This window comes from Berghia stephanieae, chromosome 1, assembly GCF_034508935.2.
Source record: "Berghia stephanieae isolate SIO BIC M18660-M18661 chromosome 1, UCSD_Bste_1.3, whole genome shotgun sequence".
Taxonomy (NCBI): domain Eukaryota; kingdom Metazoa; phylum Mollusca; class Gastropoda; order Nudibranchia; family Aeolidiidae; genus Berghia; species Berghia stephanieae.
In genome coordinates, this window is record NC_088360.1 from 18,733,940 (window position 1) to 18,750,872 (window position 16,933).

Genomic DNA, 16,933 nt, shown 5'->3' on the forward strand with positions numbered 1-16,933 from the left:
GAATTGGTGTCAGAAAAACTGCATTGAAATTAAAGTATCAAAAAGAAAATAACAAACTTTTGATTTCAGAAAATGTCGGGTTCCTCCAGATGCCATCGAAATAAAGAATAAAAAAGTTGAAATAGTCAAACAATCCAAATATTTAGACATGATCATTGATGAATCACTTAATTTCAAACCTCGTGTGGATGGCATCTCCAGGAAACTTTGTCAAGAATGCATTCTTCGAAATTGTAGAAATTTTGACGTTAGCAGAAAGACAATGTTGCAAATCTATAATTCCCTTCTACTTAGTACACTGTAAACCAAGATGACAAATTGCCTTTTTTTTGACAATAAAGATTATAATATTATATTATTTTTATTGAGACAGATTCACAATACTCACATAATAATTCTTTTCATCATCTGGGCCATAGCCTGATTTGAATGTTCCATCAGGATTCCTAAACGGACTGGATCCCTATAACAAAGATAGGAGAAAGTATGGGATAAAATGTGTGGCTGAGAAAACCCGGAAGGTGACCAAATATCATAAATAGAGGTATTTATACAGTGGAATAGGCCACATCTTTCTGAATATTTACAACTTTCTTTGTCTATTAGAACTCAAGTTACAAATCTTTTTCTGAATAAAATTTGTTGCTATGGGAAACACTGAAAACCGAGAAAATTGAGTTTAAAACTTTTCCCTTTTATTTCTTATTGTTAAAACATGAATGTCATAAAGAGATATTGCAGTTTTTTTAACACTAGTTACAATAGTAAATCACTTAAATATAGAGATGTCAAAAATTGTATGTCGGAACTTATTACGAAGAAATATAGCAAACGCTGTCAAAATTTTGTAATTTCTAGTGATCTCGTTAGCAGATTTATATTGATAACTTTTGTTTTGCATCTGTAATTGCTGAAGAGTTTGTACCAGATACATGTTATAGCGATCAGAGCTTAAGAAAGCCTCACAGTACTCACATAATAGTTTGCTTCATCTTCTGGGCCGTAACCTGGTTTGAATGTTCCATCAGGATTCCTAAATGGACTGGATCCCTATAACAAAGAAAACAACTCATGAGGTGGGAGAAAAACTTACAAGTATGTGATCAAATATTAAGGCTGCGAGAATTTTTTTTTCAGAAACACTTTATTTTTCAGGTGCAAATCTTTCTTCAGGACCACTAACCACAATGTAAAACACAAATTGGACACAATCTCAAACAGAATGCATAAATGTCAAAATAGAACACAATCTTAAATGCCACAACCTATAAAGGACAGCAGGTCAAACTGCTTGTATTTCTAGCTATCTATTTAGCAGCTTTAGATTGAAAAGTTTTGTTTTCTATCTGTAGTTGTTGCCGAGTTTGTACCCGGTACAAATTATAACTATTGGAGCTTATGAATTGGTATCAGTTTGTTTGTTTGTTTGTTGCTTTAGGTCTCTTCCAACACAATTGAGGTTATATGAGAGACCGCTGAAACAAAAAAAAACAAGCAATCTAACAAAAATAGTACAAATGTAAATCAAAATCATAACCTAAAGATATCATAAGCTAAATTATAAATAACCAAGAACAAACAGGCAGAAGATTTACAGAAAAAAAAATACAATCACAAACCAAAGAAGCAGGATAGGCTAGTAAAGAGAAGAAGAAACGACATCACTATCGGATCGTACACCCATGCGAACATCATAGGTATATGATTCAAGGGTGATGCTCCCATCCAACCACCCGCAATTGGTATCAGTAAAACTGCATTGAACTTAATGTATCAAAAAGAAAATAACAAATTTTTGATTTCAGAAAATTCCGGGTTCCTTGAGATGCCATCGAAATAAAGAATCAAAAAGTTGAAATAGTCAAACAATCCAAATATTTAGAAATGATCATTAATGAATCACTTAATTTCAAGCCTCATGTAGATAACATCTCCAGGAAAATTTGTCAAATAATGAATATCCTTTGAAAATGTAGAAATCTATAATTCCCTTCTACTGACTATAACTTTTAGTATAACAATCTGGTGGGGAGTATGTGAAGTGAAAGAGAAAGCAAAATGAAATATAATAATTAAAGAAGGAGTAAAATAATGAATTGAAAACTGAAAAGCATTGAACAACAAACACTACATGTGAGCTATTGAGAAGAAAGCATTTGGAATTCTCAATAACAAGACACATCCTGTAAAATATGAATTCATTCTCCGACCATCTGGTAGACAATGTTAAGAGACAAAATGTAGAACAAATAGATTTACTTTTGTACCTTCTGCAGTTCAAGCAATAAATAAAGCTATGTATGAATTTTGGTACTATCACATGATCCTGATAAATAGATGACCATTACTGTCAATGTTATACCTCTACAACTTTCCACGCTTTAATACTCAAGTACGTGTGAGTATGAGAGAGTATGTATAGATTGTCAAAACTGTTATGAAAAGTCATCTTCAATTTGACGTTTATATATTATTTTATTAATATATTTTTGTCCATTGATGTAATGTATTTTTAATTTCAAACATTGTAAACCAAATGACAAATTGCCATTTTTTGGACAATAAAGATTATATCATATTATTATTATTATTGAGACAACCTCACAATACTCACATAATAATCCCTTTCATCTTCTGGGCCATAACCTGGTTTGAACGTTCCATCAGAATTCCTAAATGGACTGGGTCCCTGTAACAAAGGAGACAACTCATCAAATGGGAGATAAAATTCTAAGACTTCACATTAAAAAAATTATGAAAAAAAATGTTCAGGGTAAAATGTTAGGGCAACAATTAGTAACAATTTTTTTTTTCAGGTACAAAATCCTCCTTCAGGACCACTAAATCAGTGATGATAATGGCAATTTGTCAAAAAGGAGGAAAATGTATTGGTCCGTCGGTCAAAAAATAGCATAGTTTCATATATTATATTACTACTTCTTGTGAACATCTATTCTTAATAACAAATATAACTAGCTTTAATATGGTTTAACGTGAAAAAAAAAAAAAAGAAAAAAAGATCAGTTCTAGAAACTGGACTCAATGCCGAGGCTGAACCAATACCAAGCTCTAAAACTGGACTTGTTCTAAGGAAAAGAGCAAGCCACTGCAGTTCTCATTTTCCAGGAACCAAGAACTGCGGTCCTTCAACAAACTTGGGACTGCTCAAAAATCTTTTAGGCAGAGGGTTATGTATAAATAGTACAGAGGGTACATTTATATTTCACTCTGAGAGGGTAAAGTCCTAAATTGACAAAATTAAGACAACTAAAAACAAAGAAAGGAAAATGAAAACAAAAAAATCCAGAAATGTCAACAGACTTGTCTCAATTATCCAGATCGTAATTAAAAACAGACGAGCTTTCTCAGTATTTGTAAATTTAATGATTTTGAAAGATGGTCTCTTAAGACAGAACAGGTTGTTCAGATTATTATTAATGAGACAAGACTGTCTACGGATATTCCACAATAGAGCCAATTTATAGCTCCTATAAAATAAAGAGCAAAAAATAAGTACCTTTGCCATTCTAGCATTGTAAGGTTCTGCACCAAATGTCGTTTCAACTGCATTACCATGACCCTGCAAATAAACATCAGCACATTTATAACAAATGTTCCAAATACAATACAATCATCGTAAATCATGCAAATTGGTAAGTGCCATGAACAGTACTTATTAAAAAAGACAAATAAAAAGAAAGAGAAGGCACAGAAATGAAAACATCTCTTGTCTTAGGCAAAGTGATAACCTCAGGTTGACCTGTGTCAGGGAATCCCCTCTTGAGTTCAGTTATGGTGATACCAGTTGATTCATGCTCACTTCCATTCTTCATTATGGCTTTTGGAATGAGCTCAAACCAGTCCTCATGCCAGGCCTTTTTATAGTGATCACGATATTTCAATCTTAAATAGACCCTTTTTCTGAAATATACAATGCAACTCATTTTTCAAATAAAATATTGGATTCTTCAATCACAAAACATCTTTTAGCCGTCTACAAAGAGAATCTTTAATGACTATAAGTTGCTGAAATTCCAGCTGGAAGTCAACAACTTTGAATATATGATGATTTTTAAAAGTTTATGTAGTCATGGACCACACTAAAGAAATTCATGATGTCTATCCTACTTTCTCCTTCCCAGTCCATGGTCCTTACGGTGAACAAAAAAGGGAGGGGGGTCTGCTCGATATTTCTCTTTGTGGGTGATTAAAATCGTTATTGACTTTTCTTCCTGGTCATAAGACAACTAAACTTGAGCTTATATTCTATTGGAAATGGCACCTAGATTATGACCCATAATTAACCCGTTGCATGTTTATGGGTGTTTCAAAACCAGCTGGTTTATTATTTGTTATTGTTGTTAGGGCCGCCATTAATATTTCCAGACATTCCATTTAAAGGGACTTCACTCTAAAGTTGTCAATAATAGTAAACTATCATTGGTAAAAGAAGACAAAGGAAAGACAGTTCAAATAGGGAACAGATGTAGATTCCAAGAGCATACCATCAATGTACTTAATTCGAGATCACTGAAAGTCTCATTCAGACACCAGCACAGGATCCCACTAACAGGAATACACTCAAATGTTTACAAGATATGTTCAAAACAAAAATAATATACCTATAATTATATAACAGAGAGATAATTAACAAAGGGAAAAGATATCATCTCCCAAAACGAACACCATCCATTTGACTATTTCTCTCTCAGACAAGGACGCCGGCAAGGGCCAGGACAATACCAAGTAATACCATTCTTAGACAAAGATAGACAGCAACTCAGAAAACAGATATAGGGGAACAGAAGAGACAGCAGTGACCTCCAGACCACCACGAGAGGTCAAAGGACCACACCCGATAAACGGTAGATGTTTGTGACCGGAGTTTACAGAACAAAAGTCGACACTCACCAATCGATCTGTACGATCTTCTGACATGTCCAAATCCTTGCCTTTCTTTTTCCTCTCCTTTTCTAATCTCTTCCTTTCCTCCTCTTCCTTCTTCTTCCTTTCCTCTGCTTCCTTCTTTCTTCTCTTATCCTCTTCCTTCTCCCGCTTCCTCCTTTCCTTGTCTGTTTCTGGGGCAGCCATTCCACCAGCTGTAACATCCATTGAATCGTCACCCTTACCCTGACCACGATCCCTCTCCAATGTTGCTTCCTGGGAACATTTTTAAAAAAATGAAAATAAGCATTAGAGAATGCTTTTTACTTTATCAACATTTTCTTATTTTTACTAACAGTGAGAATTGCTGGATTGTGGAACATTATAAAGTCATCCAATAAAATTTGAGTTTCAACACTGAGCCCATGGTGAAACATTGAGAGAACTCAAAACTGCTCGTTTGAGAATGCAATTTCTACGACAGTTCTTGAATGAGGTATTAAGATTTGACAATTAATGAGTATCTGCAGAACATGTTTTAAGAATTCCATAGGTTGACAAAGGCTTCCCTACATCTCAAACAACAGATGTGAAGTAAGAAAGGATAACATTCGACAGGACTACAAGCATTACAGGTCTCATTTTAGTGAAAAAAAACTGTTTTGAGGAGAGTTGAAATTCATTCAAAAACAAGCTTTTTAAACACGACCACAATCCGAGGAACACCAAATCAAATTGAATAAGACAGGGCAATTATTCTTACCTGACTGGGAAGCCTGTCTCTCTTATCCTCTGTGTCAGTATCATAAGGCCTTCTTTGGAGTGTGCCTCCTTCACCATCACCTCTGTAGTCTCCATCTCTGCCATAGGTTCCATATCCTTGGTCCATAAGAAACAGACAAGACAAGTTGAAGCATTTAAACTTTAGGAAACGAATTGACATACAGAGTACTTCTACCAACCTACGAAATGCTTTGAGCACATTCATTTAGAGGATATTGTGCAACACAGAGGCACTTTTATTTTACATTTGACACTGTGATTGGTGGCAGTGACCTGTGTAGTGTAATTCATTTGATTATTTATAAAGCAATGGTTAACTTTATCTTTAATCTATAATACTCTGGACTGCTTGACAAAAATGTAGATCATGACCAGATTGAAAGAACTTAATTACCCCACAATACGAGGATGCCAAATTAAATTTTTTCTCGCAGGAATCTCAAAGCCAAATCAGGAATTTTTGCATACAAAATCCAATCTATTTATGACAGTATAATATTCCTATGTAGACAGAATGTCACCAACCAAACTGACTTCCTACTTTTTCATATTTAATACACCCGAAAAAATTGAACACTGCTTCATTACACTACACGAAAAGCTCAGTTAACGGTAGTGATAAAGAAGATGCCTGCCATCTTAAGGAAAAAGACTGTATGTTTACTTGGAATAAGAGGCCACATACAGCCTTTTTCCTTAAGACGGCAGATGTGGAGATGGTTGGAGTAGTGGTGGTATGGGTGATGATGATGTAGTGGTTGAGGTAGTGTTGGTAGTGATAATGATGATGTAGTGGTGGTTGTCGTAGTGATGGCGATGATGTGGTTTTGATTGCAGTCGCAGTTGTAGTGATGATTATGATGTGTTGGTAGTAGTTGTAGTGGTGTTGGTAAAACAATGAAAATATGGGACACTTTTTCTGCGTTTTATTCTGGTTTGTGCCTGTATCTCGCTTAATACGTGGAATTAGATATTAAAAATTGGCAATTTTATGGCAAAATTATCAGAAAATATGATGAAGACATCAGAAGAGTTCTAACTTGTATAGTTTTAGAGCTGTATGGCTAGGGTCAACTATAAATTTGTTTTAAAATATACAAAATATTGATCATTTGGAACTTTTCCGAAGTGTAATCTTGTGTCTACAACCCATACAAATGACAAGAAAAATGCCTGCTGAATTATTATCAATCAGTCCCGTGAGACCATGGCTTATGTTAGTTCTAGTATTTATTTGACAGGAGGAGAGAGAGGAGAGAGAGAGAGAGAGAGAGAGAGAGAGAGAGAGAGAGAGAGAGAGAGAGAGAAAGAGAGAGAGAGAATGTGTTAATCTACCATCCCTATGACATAACAATGAAACAATACCTTAATTTTTAAAAAGCCCGCAAGGATTTGTGCCATCCGTCGTCGCGAACAAGGTTGCCAGATGGCCACGTATGTGGCCAAATATATAATTTTTGTTTCTTTTTTTACATTTTATTCATCTAAGTTTGTCTCAGTGACATTTATCCTAGTCTATTCAATTTTCTGTTTGTTAAAATTTAGTTCATTTTCAGTGGGCCAGTCTTATTATTGAAAGCCATATGATTTTCTATTTAGCCACTTTTGAAGTCGAATTTGGTCAGGTTAAAGTCTGACCATCTGGCAGCCTCGCCTCGCTCACGTCATTTTTGTGTCGCGCGATGGTGGAGCAAAATGGCCGTCTCCATATTTTCACTCATTGAAATGCAAATTGGGTTGATGTTTTGTGAGAATACCGGAAAAGCATATATAACCTTATGAGCAACAAAATCTCTCCTCTTTGTAGTTTTAGAAATATCGTACTCCAAAGAATAAAAATCTATTTTTAACGGTCTTCTGGTAATCGTACGAGTTTTGTCGCTTGACATAATCTAAAATGACCTCTTTTCTAACTGTGTGCCAACTTTTAGTCATATTCAATTATAAACAGCGTCGTAATTAATTTTTTAAAATAGCATGTACGAAACGGCTTCTTCCCATATTTTGTCGCGAATTTGGGCACTTACTGAGCGAAAAAGAGGCCCAAAGATTTGTGCGGGATAGTCATTGCTATGTAATGACGATGGCAATAATAATAATTTGGTGGCAGTGGTTGTGGAAACGACGATTTGATGGCGGTGGTTGTAAATGTGATAATGATGAATTTTTTAGTTTTACTAATGGAGGAGATGATGATGATGCTGTGGCAGTTAGGATGACTGGGTATATGATGGAAGCTGCTGGAAACCCAGAAGTTTTAGCTCTAGGCCAGATTGTTTTCAAAATTAAACCAAAGTTTTCGCATCTCTGCACTTTATAACAGACACACATAACAGAGATGACCAATTTATAGCACAAAAGTATTATTTATTTTTTTTTAATTTTATTGGTCGCAATCCCAGTTTAATAATAAATGAACCTTCTCTGTAGGAATATAAATCATACTTAACAAAAATACAAAATGAAAACCACTTGATATGTACCTGGTGGTCCACCTTTCAAATCCCGCCTGTCCTTTCCATCAATATATCTGTTAGGGTCATTTGGATCAAACTCTGGGCCATTGGGGTCATACATGCCATCACCATAACGGTCTTTGTTATGACGACCTGCCACTAAAAAAATGTTAAAAGGGTTTTATCGTTAGTCGGTTAAAATTTTTAAAATTAAAATAACACCGATTTTCTTTTAAAAGAAGAAAAAAAAAAAAAAAAATGATATTGCATGATGAAAATGTACCCACAGTATGATATTAGTACCTTTTCCAAAAATTGTTATCATAGTTATTTTCTGTTATGAAAGTTAGCTATCCGTTTCAGCTTTTAGTTTTTATTTGTGAATATCAATTTTTATTTATTAAAAAAAAAACATGTACTGTAATGAGCAACTACTGTATGGGTCCTTGCACGGTGTGAGTGTGTCCAATGATATTGCAAAGCACTTTGGGGTTTTGACATAATGTGCTATAAAAGATTACTTTATTAATAATATTAATATTTAGTTTACAAGACATTCATTGAGTTAATAAATGACAAAATTATATGTTCTATGACTTTATAAATCTAAGAAGTTAGTCGATGCAACATAGGATATATTGCATTAATATATTGAAAGACAACTGATTGAATTTATATGTCATAAAATCAAAAAGAAAATTCCATATTTTAATTAAATCCTTAAATATTCTAATTCTCCAACATGGAAATCATTCATTTAATACCATTTATAAAGAAGGCTGTCAATTATCTATACAAATGTTTGTGAATGGTTCAACATTAGTAATACTAAATTTTGTTGTATGCAATGATAATGAGCTATATAAATGATGTTGACGATGTAGATCTTTTATACGAGAAATTTTGTATAAATAAAATAACTAAAATATTAAATGACCAGTATCGTCCACAAAGACCATCAGTTATTATGTCAGAAAGAAGTGGTCGCCCTTTCTCTATTTCAACGAAAACAGAGAGACACCGAAAATCTTTTCTGCCGTCCAGTATTAGGCTTTATAACAACAAGCAAAATAATCATTTTATATAATTATTTCGCATTTTTACTTTCAAAAAATGTAAATATTAATTTATTAATTTATTTGTTTTGCAATCTTTTCAATTTTCAATTTATAGTGACAGTTTTTAACTATTTTACAGTGTTGAAATTATTCATATTATAAAGCGCAGCTCTGGTTATGGAGCTGCTCCTTTTTATATATACATCCTATTTCCATTGTATTTTTATCTTATTGTGTAAATTATAACACGTCTGTACAAAAAATTTCCTTTTTGGGATGCAATAAAGTATTATTATTATCAACTCCTTACATTCATCCACACTGCGAGATCTGTTGGCATTATCAGCATATGAATCTCTAGCTGGCTGTGACCTCTCAAAGAAGGGAGCGGGACGATCGAGAAGGGCCGCTGTCTGTCTTGTTTGGAAGAGGGTTCGCCCAGAGTAGCGGAATTTGGAACCAAACCGTGGGAATGTTGGGTTGCTGCTGGGTTTTTCTGATTCTCTCAACCTATTGTAAAAATAAGACATCTCTTGATAGATTACATCTGTTTGTTTTTGTTTTAGGGGGTTTTATGGCCACATGCAACACTATTAAGTCTTTTCAGCGCCAGCAATAGATCATGCTGAATGGACAAAAAAAGAGAGGTAATTACAGGCATAAAATTCAAGAAATAGAGATCTATTTAGTCATCAGGCTCATGGAATAATGGTTTATCCCAAGTTTTGTAGCGTGCTCAAGTTTCTGCCGAGAAAAAAATATAACACCAAACCAGCGCTCTTAATAGATGAAAGTCAAAAAGTCTGGAAAAAAAAATATGTGTCCATACAAAATTTAGAAAACACTCTTCCAGGAGTCACTGATAAAAACTTTTAACAATCCCCTTCACTTTTGTTTTAAATTCACTATCAAATCTAACCAATCATATGTTAAATGAATTATTTTTTTAATCCTTTTGTCCGAGTCTTTAAAACTAAGCGCTTCAGATTTCCTTCATCATGAGAGTCCAGTCACAATAAAGCCTCCTGGCCAGAGAATTCATTCCTCCAATTTAAACTTAAAATGGCATTGAGAATCCAACAACGGAAATAATAAAACAATTTAGTCCTCCTGGCTGGTGAATAAAAATTATCAGTATAAAGCATATTGCATGAACCCGCATGAACAGAATGTAATAATGAACAACGAACAATAAGAAAGACAAAATGAAAGCAAGTCTTGAGAAGGCTGGGCAGACTTTGTATTTGTTAAAGATTTTTTAAAAAATATAATGATACATTGTATGATTGATAATTCATTCAATAATTAATAAAGAAATAACAGTCCTAGTAATAGTTTAAAAAATAGCGAGTATCAAATATCCAGAAGCATCAAAATCGAAGTACTTCCTATTTATGAAATGTTAAAAACAAAAGTAAGAAATTCTGAAAAAAAGAAGAAAAAAAAAATTTTTAAAAAGAGATTTAAAACAAAAGGAAAAAAAAGAGAGATTAAAAAAAAAAAAAAAGGAATGAAAAAGTCACCAAACTGTCCTAAAAGCTAATTTCAGGAGAAAATAAATCCCCAGAAACACACAAGTTTTTAACACTCTGTGATAAAAAGCAAGGAAGACAAAATAACGACATTACCTGAAGAAGGCATGATGCTCTACACAAGTCTTCCAAAGTCTTTTTGCAAGCCGGTGATTATCCAATTTAAACATAATTGATGTTTCAGTTCTCTCAAGCTGAAATAAAAAAGCAGAAAATAAAATGAAAAGAAAGTCAACTAATTTCTTCTTACATTCTCAATGCATGAAACTGTTATCTATAATAATAATAATAATAATAATAATAATAATAATAATAATAATAATAATAATCATCATCATATACAGTTACCATGTAAAGAAAAAAAAAATTAAAATTCACATCATCTGTTTTCCCAAAACCAAAAATATGCTTCAAAACCAAAGGACAACTATAAAAACTTACCTCCCCTGGTCGAATTTTTATGTAAAAATGATTCCTTTTATATGAGAGTTTAAGGATTTTGGGCCACACAAATCGGTTGATTCTCAATTTGTCTCTATAGATTAGCAGGCCACTAGCACACACCCCAAGCATTATGGCATTATTGTCTGAATCTTTAGCTTTGTGGAGGTCAACACCATACATAGACAATTTCTTGGCATTATCAAGGAAACACCTCTCTGCTTCGTCGGGCGTCTGACCCCTGGAGAAAAAAACAAAGGCCAAGCCGATGAAACATTCATAATTATAATTAAATAAAACAAATGTATGTTCTATTTCATGACACAATCAATAGTAGAGACATTACATTTCTAACAATGTAACTCAATTACGAATAAAAATCAATCAATTTTTACACATAATAATTGTAGGGAGATCATTATAGAGTCGAGGAAGAAAATAATTATATATTGACAAAATTAATGAATTGACTCTATGGCTATCTGTTCTATCCGGCTGTGGCCTTTTCCTTGAGTGAGGCAGTCAGATATTAGTCTGAGCAATGTTTGTTTGTTTGTTTTTAAGGGTTTTACGTCGCTTGCAACACATTGAGGCCATATCAGCGCCAGTAAAAAGGAAGAAAAGGGGACAGTAAAAAGTTATAGAATTACAATTAGAGCACCCAAGAAAAAGTAAGACAGGGGAACTGGGAACAAATAGGGTGCAGATGTAGATTCCAAGAGCATACTACCAATGCACTTAGTTTGAGATCACCGATAAGTCTCAACTGGACACAAGCACAAAGAGGAATACACTCAAATGCTTACATTATACATTCAAAATAACAAATATAATAATAAATAACAGAGAGATGATTTACATGGAAAAAAAAAATCATCTACCAAAACAATAACCATGCATTTCACTGTTTCCCTCCCAGCCAGGGCCAGGAAAAAACCAAGTAATCTCGTTCCAAGACAAAGACAGAAATCATGTTGGAAAACAGATATAAGGGGATAGAAGACACAGTAGGCACCTCCCTGCCCGCTATGGGAGGTCAGGAACCCCACCCAGTATGAGCAATGTGACTTACTATATGAGATGTGATTTCTTAGTCATATTTGTGAATGATTGTACATTGAAATAAGAGGCTTCCTCCTTACTTCCTTAAGCTTTTATTGAAATATGGATGAGGAAGCAGAAATGGGTTGACTACACGTTAAGACAAAAGAGCATCAACATACATCACCCAACAACTCTAACTTAGACTGAACTCAGCAAGGATCCTGAAGGGTTGGACACCCAAAATAAACATGAAAGCATTCACTGCTTGAGGAGTTCAGACTCCTAAACCTCACATGGCAGGCAGCAAAGAAGGCAAAGTATGTTTGTTTGTTTTTGTTTTAAAGGGTTTTACGGCGCTTGCAACACATTTAGGTCATATCAGCACCAGTAAAAAGGAAGAAAATGGGATAGTAAAAAGTTCTAGAATTACAATTAAAGCACAAAAGAAAAGGTAAGACAAAGGCGAATTGGTTCAAATAGGGAACAGATGTAGATTCCAAGAGCACACCGCCAAAGTACTTAGTTTGAGATCACCTAAAAGTCTCATCCAGACACAAGCACAGGTCCCAACTAAGAGGAATACATTCAAATGTTTACCAATCATATAATATAATATGTAAACTAAACATAATACAATGCATAACAGAGAGATGATTTAAAAGGAAAAAAATATCACCTCCCAAAACTATAACTAGACATTCGACTGTTTCCCTCCCAGCCAAGGAACTCCGGCAAGGATCAGGACAAAACTAAGTAATCTCATTCCAAGACAATGACAGGAAACAATTGGAAAACAGGTATGGGGGGATAGAAGACACAGAATGTACCTCCCTGCCCACTATGGGAGGTCAGGATCCCCACCCAGAAGGCAAAGTATAAACAATTGCGAAGGCGTTATGCTCCTCGAGAGACGAAGAGAAAAAAGTGAAGTAAAGGAGTGCCTCCTTTCTAGTCTAAATTCAGTGTCAATATCGATGCAAGGTCTTAGGCTAATCCAAGGGATAGATTGTGCAGTAGCCTTTAATAAAACGTAAATAAATATACAACCCAACAAACGACAAACACACCTGTGTTGCTTGTGAAGCTCTGCAATCTTTTCTAACAATTCTGGGGTCTGGTTGGGGGCAAAGGTCATGTCCTTAATGTAACCATACGAGCTTCCATGATCATTTCCATCATGTTCTCCAACGTCTGCTTGGACATTGTAAGAACCCAGCAAGGCATATGTTGTGAAAGTACAGGGTAATCTGCCACTCAATAAATCCCGCCTCACTTGAAGAACTATTAGCCACCTGTGTTATAAAAAAAAAGAAGAATTGCATAGCTGAAGGATGAGTATCTTCTCATCAAATAACAACACATAATATAAGATTATGAAATGGAACTGAATTTAGTGCTTGCAATCATTCTATATTAACGAGTAATAATGTAAATCATTTTTCAAGTATTCGAGAAAAAATGTTTTTCAATTAATTTCCAAAATTAAAAATAATAAAAAAGTAATCGTAAAAATGGCCCCTCATTAAAACCTTGAAACAAATTTCCGAACTGGGAGTGTGCAGGAACTAGGAACTGCTTAAGACTCACTGAATGTTTACTTTATCATGGACAATAATCGTTAAAAATAAGAGTGGCCTACCGAGTTAAACTTTCCCTCAAATGTGTAGGGTCTGGTGGATAAAACTTCAATGCAAAATCAAATACCCAAGCACCTCCTGAAACGATCAAAAGACAAAGAAGATAATTAAAGTTGCTTTTGGTCTCATTATGATAGCTAATGATGAAAGGTGCACAAATATAATAAAAGGATATTCATTATTATTATTATAAACAGTGTAATAAACATAATAACAAGAAATGGTAAATAAATAATAAACCTATCTCCTACTCAATAAATAGAACAAATCCTCTACTTTAAAATACATAGTCATAGTAATGTAATTTTATTCTTCTATTTTTCAAGGATGTCACTCGAGACTGCTGAAATATCCTGAGCTTTTTTACTTTAACTGGATGCCTCCCATGAATTTTAACATGCGAGTGCAGCCTTCATCTTGAATTCCTGATAAGAATGACCTTGACCCATATTTCTTTTCTATAAAATAATAAATGAAAGTAAATATCTGATCCTAACTCACTAAGACTATGCTAAAAAGTACTTGGAATGAAAAAAAAAAAAAATTATAACAATAATTTCAGAACATTTATAATCATACTTCAAAAAGTAAAATAAAGAGAAGATGTTTCTTTATTTTTTTTTCCAGAAAATATCAGGGTGTCCACATCTTCTGGCAAATTCAAATTTGGACCATTACCGGAAATCCCATGAAAAATCCAAATTTCTGGAATTCAGAATCTTTCCAGAAAAGTAGCATCCTTGAACATTGAATCAATTTTTTAAAAATAAAAGCGTAAGAATATTTAAAATAAGCCCAATGGGACACAGATATTGCAAAATTGTATACTAAATTACTGGATGTAGCTCTCAAGAAAACAAATGTCTTTAAATTTAAAGCATGGTTGAGAAAATAAATCAAGAAAGGAGAATTCATTGAAATAAATGTGTGGTTAAACTCAACGTACGTTTCTTCTGTTTGGAGATTTTCTTGTCTAGGTTGAGCCAGTACTGTATATAAAAAAAAAAAAAGGAGAGAGGGCTTTGTGAGATTTGCAACATATTATTTGGCACAAAATAATTACATTAAGAAAATACACCAAAACTGAACAAACACTTTATACTACAACTTCAGTTTCAAAGAAGGGATTCTCAAATATCTCAGTTGGGAGAGCCCTTGCTTCACCACGCAAATGGACCGAGATCTATCCCAGTTGAAGTCGGGATCTTTTTCTGATCCCCCTGTCTACCCAGCAGTGATTGGATAGCTCGGTCTGCTCGATCTGGTGGAAAGTACTTTGTGATAGATTAATGTCCTATCCCAAGGGTAGCAAGCAATTGTTATTGTCCGTTTCACACTATAGAAATGGGGATCTATAAACTCTGACTCCATAGGCCTAATAGCTCTGTGAGGACCACTCACAGTTTCAAACCAAGCAGTAATTTTTCTACTTCTCTAACAGCCTGGTCCACAACTTATGTTTTTGAAAGTTTCAAAGTTTTTAAACTCATGTTAGGTGGCCATTCTACTATAAAACAAAATGGAACTGGGGCATTAAAGCCACTGTGCAGACATAAGAGTGTCAACTCCAGGTATCATTGATATGGCTTTCCTTCCACTCAAACAGTGTCACACCATTATGACATAGACTCACTCAAATTTAAGTCCTAATTGACAATGCATATCCATTAAAAGGGATACTTAGATATTGATTGACATGTTTTATAAATAACAAAAAAAAATTAATTAACAAATAACAATTAACTCAATAACTTAATACAATATAAAATAATCAATAATTGCACTTTTTTCCCTTTGGGTTAACTCACTCCACTGTAGCCCTCTACCTCTGTGCTGTCCATTCTCTCTGAGGATTTTAGTTACTTTTCAAAATTAAAAAAAAAAACAAACAAAAAACAACCATACACTCAGTTTCTCAATCTAAAAAAAAAAAAAAATGGCATGTACTTAGTTCTATTAAACTTCAAAATATCATGTGAAAATTAAAAACAGCAGTTTTAATAATATATATGCAAATAATTCGTCCCAAAAAAATGTAAATTATGATGGGGTAAAATTAGCCATAGACAAATAATACCGAGATAGTTGGTGTTAGAGCTGGGCGAGTTAACAATAAAATAAAATAATAATTACCTTTAAATGTGAAGGCCCCCTATCGTCTGTATATGTCAGCCCAAAGTAATCCTTCTCAACCAAGTCCAAATGTGCACATACTTTGTCAAAGAGGACTCTACCTGTGTCATTTTTCTGCAAAAGAATGAACAACAAACTTCAAAATGGCTTGCACTGCATACAGCAGGAAGAGCAGTCAGAAATCAATCAAAGTTTCATCATTGCCATAATTCATAGAGCTGAATAGTCTGTGCAAATTAAATAAAGCTTGTAAATTTTTGATAATATCATTATATCAATCTTAAATGAAAGAAGACTAACCTACAATTTTTAGTGATCGGTAATCCAACAGACAATAAACATGAAACAGAAATAAGAGAAAATTTTGATAAATTTTTATACTGAGCTTTACAAAATCAATCTCTTGAAAGTTAAAATCAAAGTTACAAGAACAAAGATGTAATTGAAGACCTTGAACTTGAACAAGACCTAATCCAAACCGAGCCATTACCATCAGGGTTAGATACGATTTTTAATATGGATAATGATGATGAAATGTGAAAAAATGACTCTAGTATATAAAAGCATTTTTACGTCAATTAATTTTGCTTAACTTAAAATATAATTTGGATAAGATAATTCTACACTTTATTAGAGTTTACTTTCATTTCATTATTCATTAAAATAAAATATGGGAGCCTTGTAAGCACTCTCTTCTCTATTGACTCATATGTTGTTTTGTAGAATATAATAAAGACAAAGATGTAGGGGCTTTTACCAAAACTATCCAACTTACATCTAAAGAAATCTGTATACTCTCTCCATCAAGTAGAAAAACATTACACGAAACTCCTTTAAAAGATTTGGGTGGCTGCTGCCCCTGTTTTTCAGGTGATTTATTGCTCATTTTGCTTGGACTTCTGGCATTGACCTGTGGGAGAAAAGAAATATATTTTAAAAATTATTTTCGTAAGTCCTCTCTTCCT

The 16,933-nt window shown here is 33.8% G+C and overlaps 1 protein-coding gene across 31 annotated transcripts in view; it reads right to left on the reverse strand.

Moving 5' to 3' along the window:
• The window catches only part of LOC144969605 (uncharacterized), a 119,209-nt gene that overhangs the window by 16,247 nt on the left and 86,029 nt on the right, over positions 1-16,933 (reverse strand). For 21 of the 31 annotated variants that reach the window (XM_078908901.1, XM_078908879.1, XM_078908842.1 and 18 more), the window contains 15 exons: positions 16,744-16,878; positions 15,969-16,082; positions 14,782-14,824; positions 13,838-13,913; positions 13,266-13,490; positions 11,155-11,395; positions 10,810-10,907; positions 9,492-9,691; positions 8,151-8,282; positions 5,648-5,763; positions 4,912-5,160; positions 3,518-3,580; positions 2,615-2,689; positions 976-1,050; positions 389-463 (listed from right to left, as the gene is read on the reverse strand). In XM_078908901.1, the coding sequence (XP_078765027.1) occupies positions 389-463; positions 976-1,050; positions 2,615-2,689; positions 3,518-3,580; positions 4,912-5,160; positions 5,648-5,763; positions 8,151-8,282; positions 9,492-9,691; positions 10,810-10,907; positions 11,155-11,395; positions 13,266-13,490; positions 13,838-13,913; positions 14,782-14,824; positions 15,969-16,082; positions 16,744-16,878 (1,917 nt within the window). Of the gene's footprint in view, positions 1-388; positions 464-975; positions 1,051-2,614; positions 2,690-3,517; positions 3,581-4,911; positions 5,161-5,647; positions 5,770-8,150; positions 8,283-9,491; positions 9,692-10,809; positions 10,908-11,154; positions 11,396-13,265; positions 13,491-13,837; positions 13,914-14,781; positions 14,825-15,968; positions 16,083-16,743; positions 16,879-16,933 lie in introns of all 31 variants that reach the window. The other 10 variants (XM_078908767.1, XM_078908759.1, XM_078908786.1 and 7 more) reach the window with 1 other exon arrangement.